The sequence below is a fragment of the Corapipo altera genome, unplaced genomic scaffold, assembly GCF_003945725.1.
Source record: "Corapipo altera isolate COAL_440 unplaced genomic scaffold, ASM394572v1 61198, whole genome shotgun sequence".
NCBI lineage: Eukaryota > Metazoa > Chordata > Aves > Passeriformes > Pipridae > Corapipo > Corapipo altera.
In genome coordinates this window covers 1-9,950 of record NW_020885746.1, presented here as the reverse complement: position 1 = coordinate 9,950, position 9,950 = coordinate 1, and the positions used below count along the sequence as shown (strand labels likewise).

The following is a 9,950-nucleotide window of genomic DNA, read 5'->3' as shown; positions in this document are numbered from 1 at the left end:
TCGGACACCCCCACTTCGAAAACCCCCACCCCGGGCACCCCCACCCCGGGCACCCCCACCCCCGGCACCCCCACCCCTGGCACGCCCTCCCCGGACACCTCGACCCCTGGCACCCCCACCCACGGTAGTCCCACCCCGGACACCCCTCCTGACCCCCCCGAGGGGCCGGCGGCGGGCAGCGGGGAGGCGACAGCCCCGCAGGGTGCGGGGGAACCCCGCGGAGCGGAGGGCGATGGGAGAGACCCGGAGGGTGACGGGGAGGACACGGGGGGCTCAGAGGGGTGCGCGGGGGGAGAGGCTGCCGGGGATGGCGGGACAGAAGCACCCAGGGGTGCCAGGGGCGATGCCGGGGAGACCGGGGATGGCGAGGGCGATGCCGGGGCAGGGACAGCCGGGGACACCGAGGGGGGTGCCGGGGGCGAACCGGTGCCGGCAGCAGCGGGCAGCACCCGGGGCCGGCAGGTGAGGCAGGGGGGGGGGCACGAGGGGGGGTAGGGACACAGCCAGGGGAGGGCAGGTGCGGTAGGGAGGGGGACAGGGGTGACTTCACCGGGGCGGGGTGACAGTGTCAGGGGCGGGGTGACAGTGTCAGGAGCAGGGTGACAGTGCCAGGGACATTGTGTAAGTGACAGTGCCCGCGCTGGCACTGCCACCCCTGCTGTGCCCACAGGAGCCCACTTGGCATCAGGACGAGGACGAGGAGCTGTGGCCTGAGTTTCCCCCGTGCTCGTCCCCAGAGGGGGCCACCAGCCCCACATCCCCCACCTCCCCTGTGTCCCCCACCTCCCCTGTGTCCCCCACATCCCCCACGTCCCCAGCATCCCCCACGTCCCCCACAGGTAAGAGCCATGCAGGCAATGGCACCTGAGTGCCCTGGGGTCACCTCTGTCCCACACAGAGTGTCCTTTGCCCCCATGGGGTCCTCTGTAGGAACCCCATGTCCCCTCCCCACGGGGAAGGACCTTGAGCCCCAGGGGTGCCCCAGCATTTGGGTGCCCCCTCCCATCCCTCCTCTAACCCCTCCTCTCTCCTTGCAGCTGGCACCACCGATGGCACAGAGGGTGGCAAGAGGTGAGTGTCCCCACAGGTGGCACCCCGATACCCCACCCCACAGGTGGCATCCCACAGCCCCACGCTCAGGGCTGTACCCCCCCGTGAGTGGCACCCGCCGTGGTGCCTCAGCCCACCCGCGGGTCCCCCGTGTGCCCACAGGGGTGCTCCAGCAGGGGGGCCGCGGGGCCGGGCACCCCCTGGTTCGGCAGGACAGAGACCGAGGCTGGAAGGGGCCGGGGGGAGGCCACGTGTGGGGTCCCGGGCGTATGGACGCAGTGCCATCCTGGAAAAGTTTGGAGGGTGAGGAGGGCCTGGCCCCGCGGGGGGGACATGGGAAAATGGGGGGGCATTGGGGGACTGGAGGGTAGGGGGGACCGGGGGGGCTGTGGGACAGTGGGGTGGGTGGGTGCATGGAGCTGTGGTGGTATTTGGGGACCACAGGGCGATGGAAGGCTGGGGGGAATTGGGGGACAATGGAGGGGGGGATGGGACTGTGGGGGTATTGGGTGACAGTGGGGGGGCATGGAACGGGGGGGTATTGGGGAACAGTGGAGGGGCATGGGACAGGGGGTTATTGGGGAACAGTAGGGTGGCATGGGACAGGGGGTTATTGAGGGGCTCAGGGTAATGTCACAGTGGGTTCATGGGGGATGTGGGGGTCTGTGGGACAGTGTGGGTATTGAGGGGGGCATGAGGAAATGGAGGGTAGGGAGGGAATGGGGGGGTGCATAGAGCGGGGTGGATGTGGGACAGGGGGGCAATGTGGCCATGGGGGTCCATGGGGCAGTGGGGTATTGAGGGCCCAAGGTCCTGGGGCAGAGGGGTCATGGTGGGGCTGGGGGTCCCTACGGGGGGCAGGGGGGTGTGAGGGTCCCACGTCCCGGGTCCCCCCAGCGCCGCCACGGGGCCGGCCCCGCACCTGCGGCGGTCGGGCGGGGCCGCCACGGTCAAGACGATGCTGCTGGAGTGGTGCCGCTCCCGCACCCGCGGGTACCCGGTGAGCTCGGGCGAGGGGTGGCGGGGGGGGGGGAGGCTGGGGAGGACCCGGGGGGGGCGGCCTGACCCCCCCGCCCGCGCAGAACGTGGACGTGCAGAACTTCTCCGGGAGCTGGGGCAGCGGCCTGGCCTTCTGCGCGCTCCTGCACAGCTTCTTCCCCGACGCCTTCGACTTCGGTGCCCTCGAGCCCGACGCCCGCCGGCACAACTTCGCCCTGGCCTTCGCCACCGCCGAGTGCGTGAGCGCAGCCCCGGCCCTCCCCGAGCCCACTCCGGCCCTTCCCGGGCCCCTCCCCGGCCCCGGTGACGGGCGTGTCCCTCCCCGCAGGGAGCGGGCGGGCTGTGCCCCGCTGCTGGAGGTGGAGGACATGGTGCGGCTGCCGGTGCCCGACGCCAAGTGTGTGTACACGTACGTGCAGGAGCTGTACCGCTGCCTGGTGGCCAAGGGGCTCGTGAAGACCAAGAAGCGCTGAGGGGGTCCCCCCACCCGTGCCACCCCCAACCTTGTCCCTCTGCCTTGTCCCCCAGCACTAAAGGCCACGGTGCCAGGCAGTGGTGGCCTCATATCTGGAGGGGGGGATGTGGGCACGGGGGCGCTGGCACTGAGTGTCTGTGGGGGCACAGGCCTGGCTCTGCCACCGGCAGGGTGACAGTCCCCCCAGGGCTGGCACACGGGGGGCAGCACCTCCCGGAGCCCCCCATCCTCCCCGTGAGGTATCACGGAGCCAGAGCAGGTGCTGGAGCAAATTTATTGCCTTACGAACGGGGGGGGGCAGATCTTGTGGGGGGCCAGCTCTTGTGGGGGGGCAGGACCCCCTTCACGGTGCCAGAGGGGCCCCCGATGCCCAAGGTCCAGCACCGAGGCAGGGGTGATGCCAGGGCCAGCCCCGGCTGGCATAGGGAAGGAGAGGGGAAGCCGAGGTGCCCCCGGGTGGGGGGCTCAGGGGCCGGGGGGCTCGGGGCGCGGCTCGGCGTGGAGCCGGGTGTGTTCCTGTGCCCGGCGCCGGAACTCCTCGGGGTGCTCCTGCAGCTCCCGGGCCAGGTCCGGCCGCAGCACCCGCTGGGTGTCGGGGCTGTCCAGCAGCAGCAGCAGGTCCTGCAGCACTGCGGGAACGGAGGGGGGTCAGGGAGGAACCCCCAGTGCTGCGCTTCCCGTCCCCCCGGTGCCCACCTTGGACGGCGCGGGTGGTGGGTGCCCAGTGCTCGTGGGTGGTGAGGGGCTGGCAGACGCGACCCTCGGGGTCCACACCGGGATGGTAGATGGGGGTGCGGAGGGTGGCACGGGGGGGCTCCAGCGGGTGGTACGGGGAGAAGGTCAGCTCGAAGCGGAAGGCACCCGCGTTGTACGGGGGGGTGTTCTGCCGGGGTAGGGGGGGCACCTCAGCCCCCCAGGCCACAGCATCATCTATCGGGGGGATCCCTGTCCAGCCCCGATATACCCAGTGCCTCCCGTGGAGAAACCTCACCACCCACTGCCCAGCAGCCCCTCAGGAGGGGAACCTCCCCCCAGTGTCCCCAGCCCAGGGCCCCAGGGTGTCCCCCAGTAGTGCCCCCAGAGGGACCCTCCCCAATTCTGCCCTGATAGGGACCCTCACTCAGTGTCCCCAGGAGACACCCCACACCCCCGGTCCTGAGGGTTACCCCCAACACCCCCCATGCCCTCATAGGCCCATCTCCCCTCCAAGGCCCCTGTGTCCCTGTAGTTCCCCTATACCCCCCACGCCCAGGGGACCCCACACACACACCCCCAGCCCCTCGCTGCCCAGGACTCCCCCACAGCCCCCGTGCCCCTCGCCACGCACGGGTAGCAGCAGCCCCTCCCAGCGCCGCACGTTCCGGTCCAGCGGCCGCACGTCGCGGGCCCCCTTCCAGCTCCGCACCTCCTCCAGCTCCTGCGGGACGGGTGAGGGGTGACTGGGGCCGTCCGGGACACGCCTCCAGGGACGGGGCTGCACCCCAAAACACCCCTCCGTAGGCTCGTCCTGGGCGGGGCAGCACGTGGGACACACCTCGATGGGCGGGGATTCCCCATGGACCACGCCTTTGTGGGCGGTGGTTTCCATGGAATACGCCCTTATGGGGGGGGGGTCTCCTTCATGGACGCGCCTCTTGGGTGCGGCCACTACAGACCACGCCCTGACGCGGAACGGTCCCCGTCGGGGAAACGAAACCGGAGTGCGCAGGGAGGGTTTGGCACCCCCGGCACCGAAAACCCTCCACGCCGGTACTGCCTCCCCCGCATCCCGGTACCGGGACCCCCGCACCGGCACTGACACCCCCAGCACCGCTTCTCCCTCATCCCGGTACCGGGACCCCCGCACCGGCACTGACACCCCCAGCACCGCTTCTCCCGCACTGGCACTGACACCCCAGCACCGCTTCTCCCGCACCCCGGTACCCGGACCCCTGCACCCCAACACTGGCACCCCAGCACCGCTTCTCCCGCACCCCGGTACCGGGACCCCCGCACCGCCAGCTCCGGTGCGGACACAAGGACCCCCGCTGTCCCTGTTCCCCCACCTTGGCGATCCTCACGGCCATGGTGATCGGTGCCCGGTGCTACGGGGACGGGCTCCGGGGGATCACGCCCCGGGGAGGGCGGGACGAGGTTCTCCGGCCGCACCCCCGGGACGGGCAGATGGTTCTGGGACGGCCGGGGACACCCGTCACCCGGGGCTCCCGGTGGCGGCGGGTGACAGGAGCGCCGCCCCCCCGTCCAGCGGGTGCCTGACGGGGGCAGAGCGGATCGCGGGGCCGCCCCCTCGGCTGCCCCCAGAACCGCCCTGTCCGTCCCCCCCGGCTGCCCCCGCACCCCCGGCTGATTTACGGGAACCTCCTTAATCTTTAACCAGGCAGGGCCGGAGCCGGCCAGATCCCCCGGCGCCCGCTGGACACGCAGGGACCGACCCGCCGGGTACCCAGGTGGGCCAGGGGCGCTGCCTCCTCCCGACCCCCGGGGGGCAGAATGGGGGCACCCCGGGGTGGGTGGGGGCTCACGGGGTGGGGTAGAGGCAGTGCAGGGAGTGGGGATGCAGGTGCCAGGGTGGGGGTGCAGGGTACCTATTCTGCCCTTGACCTGTGCCCTCCCACCAGGATGCCCACCATGACACTCTGGCTGCCCCTGGCGTGGCTGGTGGCCACAGCCATGGCCACTGTGAGCCCGGTAAGTGTGACCCAGGAACACGGGCTCCCTGTGCCCAATGCCCCTCTGTCTCCCCTCGTCTGAGCCGCCCACCCGGGTGCACTGTGCCCCCCTCACCCGCATCCCTGTACCCAGGTGCCCACACCAGAGGCCTCTCCCAGCGGAGTGAAGCTGCTCACACAGCCCCCGACACCGCCAGTGCCCCCCCATCCTGCCACGGCCCCCCCACAGGACGTGGGGGCACCTGTCCCGCCTATGCCCACCCCCCACGCCCACCCCGAGGGGCTGCCTGGCTGGGATGGCCCTCACTGGGCCACGGATGCCCCCGAGCCCACAGAACCCGAGGGAGCCTCTGAGGAGCCGGGAACCACAGCCTACGGGACCACGGCTGTGCCCACGCCTGGCACCACTCAGGGACCCCCAGGCACCACCTCCCCGCCGTGCCCCGGGGATGAGGAGCCGGCCGAGGCCTGCGGGGAGCCCACGGGGGAGCAGCGGGCGGCCGTGGCCGAGGCGTTGGGCACCTTCGCCCTCCGCTTCTACCAGCACATGGCCGAGGCCGCCCGGCCCGACACCAACCTGCTCTTCTCCCCCATCAACGTCGCCACGGGGCTCTCGCACCTGCTGCTGGGTGAGGGGCTGCCCGCGAGCACCGGCACTGCCGTAGGCACCGCCTGTGTGCCCCGGGGCTGTCCCACCCGGGGCACCTCACCGAGCTTCCCCTGTGCCCGCAGGCGCCCGTGGCGAGACCCGCGAGCGGCTGGGCGCCCTCCTGGCGTACCCGCCGGGGCTGGGCTGCGTGCACGGCGCCCTGCAGCAGCTGGCCGGCTCGCCGGGCCTCTTCTCGGCCGCCCAGATCTTCCACCACCCAGGTGAGGCGGGCGCCGGGTGCCGGCGGGGCGCTGCCGCCGGGTGGGCGCGGGGTTGACGCCCACCGTGCCTGCCACGCAGAGCTGCGCCTCCGGCCCCGCTTCCTCAACGACTCCCTGCGCTTCTACGGCGCCCGCCCGCGCCCCCTGAGCGGCAACGAGAGCCTGGACCTGCAGAGCATCAACGCCTGGGTGCGGGAGGCCAGCGAGGGGCTGCTGCCCGCCCTGCTGCCCGCGCTGCCCCCGCAGCCCCGCCTGCTGCTGCTCGGCGCCGTCCACCTGCGCGGTACGGCCCCACCGCCGCGACCGCCCGCGCCCACCCGGGACGCACCGGGGATCGACCGCGGGGCCGAGGCTGCCCCGCGCTGTCCCCCCCCCGGTGTCCCCCGCCCCTCAGCCCCGGTGCCGTGTCCCCGCAGCCTCCTGGCGCACGCCCCTGGACCCCGAGCAGACGGTGCCGCTGCCCTTCCTGCGCCCCGGGCGCCCCCCCGTCGAGGTGCCCACCATGACCAGCACCAAGTACCCGGTGGCCTCGTTCACCGACTCCCGCCTGCAGGTCCAGGTACCCCCTCTGGGACAGGGGTGGGGGTCTGCGGGGTCACTGCCGGGCACTGTGAGGGCTGTGGGGTCACTGCCCGGCCTGAGGGGCTGGTGGGTCACTGCTAGGGGTGGGTAATGGCATGATGTCACTCCAGCGGCTCTAGGGAGGGATGCCAGGCTGTGATATCATTCCTGTGGCACTCAGGGAGGATGCCAGGCTGATGTCAGTGCCCTGGCTCTGAAAGGGGCACCAACCATGACCTCACTCCCCCGGGGCTGGGGGGATGCCAGGCTGGGACCTCACTGGTGGCACTGGGGGGTGCCGGTCTGTGGGGTCCCGGTCGTGGCCCTGAGTCAGGGATCTGTCCGGCAGGTGGGGAGGCTGGAGCTGAGCGAGGGGCTGAGCCTGGTGGTGCTGCTGCCGCGGGGGCCCCTGGGGGCGCTGGAGACCCTGGAGCGGTCACTGGACCCCCCCACCTTCCTGGCCCTGCTGCGGCGGGCGGCCCAGACGCCCCCTCGGGCCACCGCGCTGGCCCTGCCCCGGATGCACCTCGACCTCGCCCTGGACGTGGTGCCCCTGGTCCACGACATGGGTAAGGACACCTGCGACGTCACCACGAGGGCTGGATGAGCTGAGGGTGACATTGCTCCCTGCAGGATGTCACGGGCTCCTCCCCTGCAGGTCCCTTTCCCCACTGTCCCCACTGTCCCCAGCGTCCTGTGTCCCCGGTGTCCCCAATGTACCTTTGGTTTCCCCTGGGTTCCCCCGTGTCCCCGTGCCCCTGGTGTCCCCCATGTCCCTCAGTGCCCCCGCTGTGCCCTGCTGCCCCCAGCACCCCTATATTATCCCCCATATTATCTCGGGTCCCCAGTGGCCCAAATATCCCCGTTCTCCCTGGCGTTCCCCGCACCCCTTCGTGTCCCCGGTGTGCCTCTGGGGTCTCCTCCATCCTCAGCGTCCCCGTGTGCCCCGATGTCCCCGCACCCCTGTGTCCCTGACCCCCGGTTTTCTCCGGGTCCCTTGTGCCCCCGGGTGCCTGCCTCCGGTGTCCCCTCCCGTCTCCGGTGTCCCCTCGCCGCCGTGTCCCGCGGGGGTGACCGTGAGCCCGTGTGCCGCAGACTTCGGGCTGTTCCTGGACGCGGAGCTGTGCGGGCTGGCGGAGGGCCCGGCCGCGGTGGACGAGGCGCGGCACCGGGCGGTGCTGGCGCTGGACGAGGCCGGCGTGGAGGCGGCGGCTGCCATGGCCACCTCGGTGGCGCGCTCGGCGCTGGTGCTGGAGGCGCTGCGCCCCTTCCTCTTCGTCCTCTGGCACGACGCCGGCGAGGTGCCCGTCTTCATGGGCCGCCTCAGCGACCCCCGGCCCTGACCCTGCCCCTCCTGTCCCCGCCCTCCCTCCTCTCATCCCTCCGTCCTTCCCTCCTGCCTCCTCCTCGCCCTCCTCCCTCCATCCCTGCCTTCTCCTCTCCCTCCGTCCCTCCTTCCCTCTCTCTCTTACCCCTTTCCTCTCTCTCTCCCTTACCCCTTTCCTCTCTCCCTCCATCCATCCCTTGTCCCTCCTTCCACCCCTCCCTTCCTCCCTCTGCCCGTCCAACCACCGTCCAGCTCCATCCTTCCCTCTCCTTTCCCTCCCTCCCTCCCTGCTTCCTCCCTCTCTCCCTCCAGTTCTCCCTCCCTCTTTCCCCCCTCCCCCTCCATCTCCCCGCTTTCCCTGTCCATCTCCCCACCCTTCCCTCGCCCCAGTTCCCCAGGGTACCAGAGGGTCCCTGCTCCTCCCGCGCCTCAGTTTCCCCACCAGCTCGGGGTCCCAATAAAGGCTCCGAGCCCCTCACTGCTCCTGTGCGTGGGAAGGGGGAGCGGGGGAGGGCACACAGGGGCTCTCAGGGACCCCCACTCTGTGCCAGTGTGCCCGCGGGTCCCCAGCTTTGTGCCCGGTGCCACCCCAGGGTGAGCCAGGGGTGGTGGCAGCACCGGGGGCAGGTGACGCCCAGCACCTTCCTAAAAAAAAAAAAAGCCTTTATTACCCTAGAAAAGCCCCGCAGCCCCCGCGGCTGGGGACGGGCACCGCGACCCGGGGGGGGCACAGGGAAGGTGCAAAGGAGGGGTTCACCCAGTGCCAGCCCCCCAACGTGCCCCCGCGTGCCCCCCAGTCCCAGCCGTGCCCCCGCGTCAGTCCCAGCCGTTCTCCTTCACCATGTGCGACATCTCGATGATGAACTTCCCCTCCTTGTACTTCTGGCTGCTCTCGAAAGCCTGTTCCTGGGGAAAGGGGCAGGGGGGCCGTGTCAGCCTCCCGCACCCCGACGGGGGCACCCGGGGTGCTGCCTTCCCCCAGGGCTCGGGGGTGTCCGCAGCGAAGGTTTGGGGTGGCCAGGGGGTGCCCATTTGGGGTACCCAGAAAAGGGGTTTGGGGTGTCTGGAGCAGCACCCACAGGGTGGGTTTGGGGTGCCCAGGGGTGTCCAGGGCAGAGGTTGGGGATCCCGGGCGGTGCCCGCAGGGGATGGCGGTGCCAGCGCAGGGGCACTCACGTATTTCCAGCCCAGCGTGGTCTTGCAGCTCTGGCAGAAGATGTCGGCCACCGAGTGCAGCCCCGTCAGCAGCAGGCGCTGCTCAGCCGGGCCGCAGCCCACGTTCACCCTGCGCCGAGAGCGGGGTGTCCCACGGGCACGGCAGCCAGCCCGGGGCCCCCCGGGGACCCCCCCCTGCCCCGCCACCGTCCCTGGGGTCCGCCAGTACTCACACGGAGTTGAACAGGTAGGCACGGCCATGGCTGCCCTGGAAGGACTGGGGGGACACGGCCAGAGTCACTGGTCAGCCCCTCACCTCTCCCGGCCCCCCTCCCTGCACGTCCCCTGCGCCCCCCGCGTGCCCCCACCCTGCTGCATTGCCACCCTGCCAGCCCCGGGGACACAGCGGGGGGGACACCTGCCCCCCTGGGGACACTGAGGGGGGGAGACGGTCCCCTCCACGGGAGCGCCACGGGGGACACCTGCCACCCCCAGGGCACCGTGTGGGGCAAGGCTTCCCGCCCTGGGGCAACGCTGGCCACCGTGGGAATGTCCTGGGGACACCAGAGAGGGACACCTGCCATGCCAAGGGCACCATGGGGGGTGGACACTGGTTGTCCCAGTGCCACCTCGGGGAGAGGCTCAACACCCCGGGGACACGGTGGGGGTGACACTCGCTGTCCCAACACCCCCCCGGGGACACGGTGGGGGTGACACTCGCTGGCCCAACACACCCCCCCCGGGGACACGATGGGGGGCACCGGCTGTCCCAGTGCCACCTTGGGGAGAGGCTCAACACCCCGGGGACACGGTGGGGGTGACACCCGCTGTCCTGCCCCCCCCC

At 71.6% G+C, this 9,950-nt stretch overlaps 4 protein-coding genes across 7 annotated transcripts; 2 read left to right on the top strand and 2 right to left on the bottom strand.

The window, feature by feature from the left end:
- Positions 1–128: 128 nt before the first annotated feature.
- Positions 129–2,601, top strand: SMTNL1 (smoothelin like 1; the record flags this gene model as incomplete). Its single annotated transcript, XM_027631921.1, has 7 exons — positions 129–462; positions 671–839; positions 1,038–1,071; positions 1,213–1,353; positions 1,990–2,050; positions 2,133–2,284; positions 2,378–2,601. Coding segments are annotated over 7 exons (1,036 nt in total), but the record flags the coding sequence as incomplete, so codon positions are not given.
- A 179-nt stretch (positions 2,602–2,780) lies between these two features.
- LOC113940778 (ubiquitin-conjugating enzyme E2 L3-like) lies at positions 2,781–4,698 on the bottom strand. Of its 3 annotated transcripts, none has more exons than XM_027631925.1 (4): positions 4,506–4,698; positions 3,852–4,447; positions 3,221–3,407; positions 2,781–3,153 (listed from the first exon to the last, which is right to left on the bottom strand). In XM_027631925.1, the coding sequence occupies exons 1-4, from the start codon at positions 4,588–4,590 to the stop codon at positions 2,990–2,992; spliced, it is 1,032 nt and encodes a 343-aa protein (XP_027487726.1). In that variant the 5' UTR covers positions 4,591–4,698; the 3' UTR covers positions 2,781–2,989. The 3 variants fall into 3 exon arrangements, with proteins under 3 accessions (XP_027487726.1, XP_027487727.1, XP_027487728.1); XM_027631926.1 differs by having other exon boundaries at positions 3,852–4,031; positions 4,570–4,698; XM_027631927.1 differs by having other exon boundaries at positions 3,852–3,941; positions 4,570–4,698.
- SERPING1 (serpin family G member 1) lies at positions 4,173–8,054 on the top strand. Of its 2 annotated transcripts, none has more exons than XM_027631924.1 (9): positions 4,173–4,229; positions 4,899–4,971; positions 5,143–5,212; positions 5,327–5,822; positions 5,926–6,063; positions 6,143–6,346; positions 6,480–6,622; positions 6,974–7,193; positions 7,720–8,054. In XM_027631924.1, exons 3-9 carry the CDS (start codon positions 5,144–5,146, stop codon positions 7,965–7,967), a joined length of 1,518 nt encoding a protein of 505 aa, XP_027487725.1. In that variant the 5' UTR covers positions 4,173–4,229; positions 4,899–4,971; position 5,143; the 3' UTR covers positions 7,968–8,054. The 2 variants fall into 2 exon arrangements, with proteins under 2 accessions (XP_027487725.1, XP_027487724.1); XM_027631923.1 differs by having other exon boundaries at positions 4,175–4,273; positions 4,902–4,971.
- A 546-nt stretch (positions 8,055–8,600) lies between these two features.
- LOC113940776 (protein yippee-like 4) lies at positions 8,601–9,383 on the bottom strand (the record flags this gene model as incomplete). The annotated part of the gene is made up of 3 exons (XM_027631922.1): positions 8,601–8,857; positions 9,128–9,236; positions 9,340–9,383. Coding segments are annotated over 3 exons (243 nt in total), but the record flags the coding sequence as incomplete, so codon positions are not given.
- Between the last annotated feature and the right edge of the window lie 567 nt (positions 9,384–9,950).

Coding starts and splice junctions, on each gene's coding strand:
- LOC113940778 (XM_027631925.1), bottom strand. CDS start 4,590: ATGGCCGTGAGGATCGCCAAGGTGGGGGAACAGGGACAGCGGGGGTCC. Junction 3,408..3,851: donor GGGAGGGGCTGCTGCTACCC/GTGCGTGGCGAG, acceptor CTACCCCGGCAG/AACACCCCCCCGTACAACGC. Junction 3,154..3,220: donor CACCACCCGCGCCGTCCAAG/GTGGGCACCGGG, acceptor CCGTTCCCGCAG/TGCTGCAGGACCTGCTGCTG.
- SERPING1 (XM_027631924.1), top strand. CDS start 5,144: ATGCCCACCATGACACTCTGGCTGCCCCTGGCGTGGCTGGTGGCCACA. Junction 5,213..5,326: donor CCATGGCCACTGTGAGCCCG/GTAAGTGTGACC, acceptor CCCTGTACCCAG/GTGCCCACACCAGAGGCCTC. Junction 6,347..6,479: donor CGGCGCCGTCCACCTGCGCG/GTACGGCCCCAC, acceptor GTGTCCCCGCAG/CCTCCTGGCGCACGCCCCTG.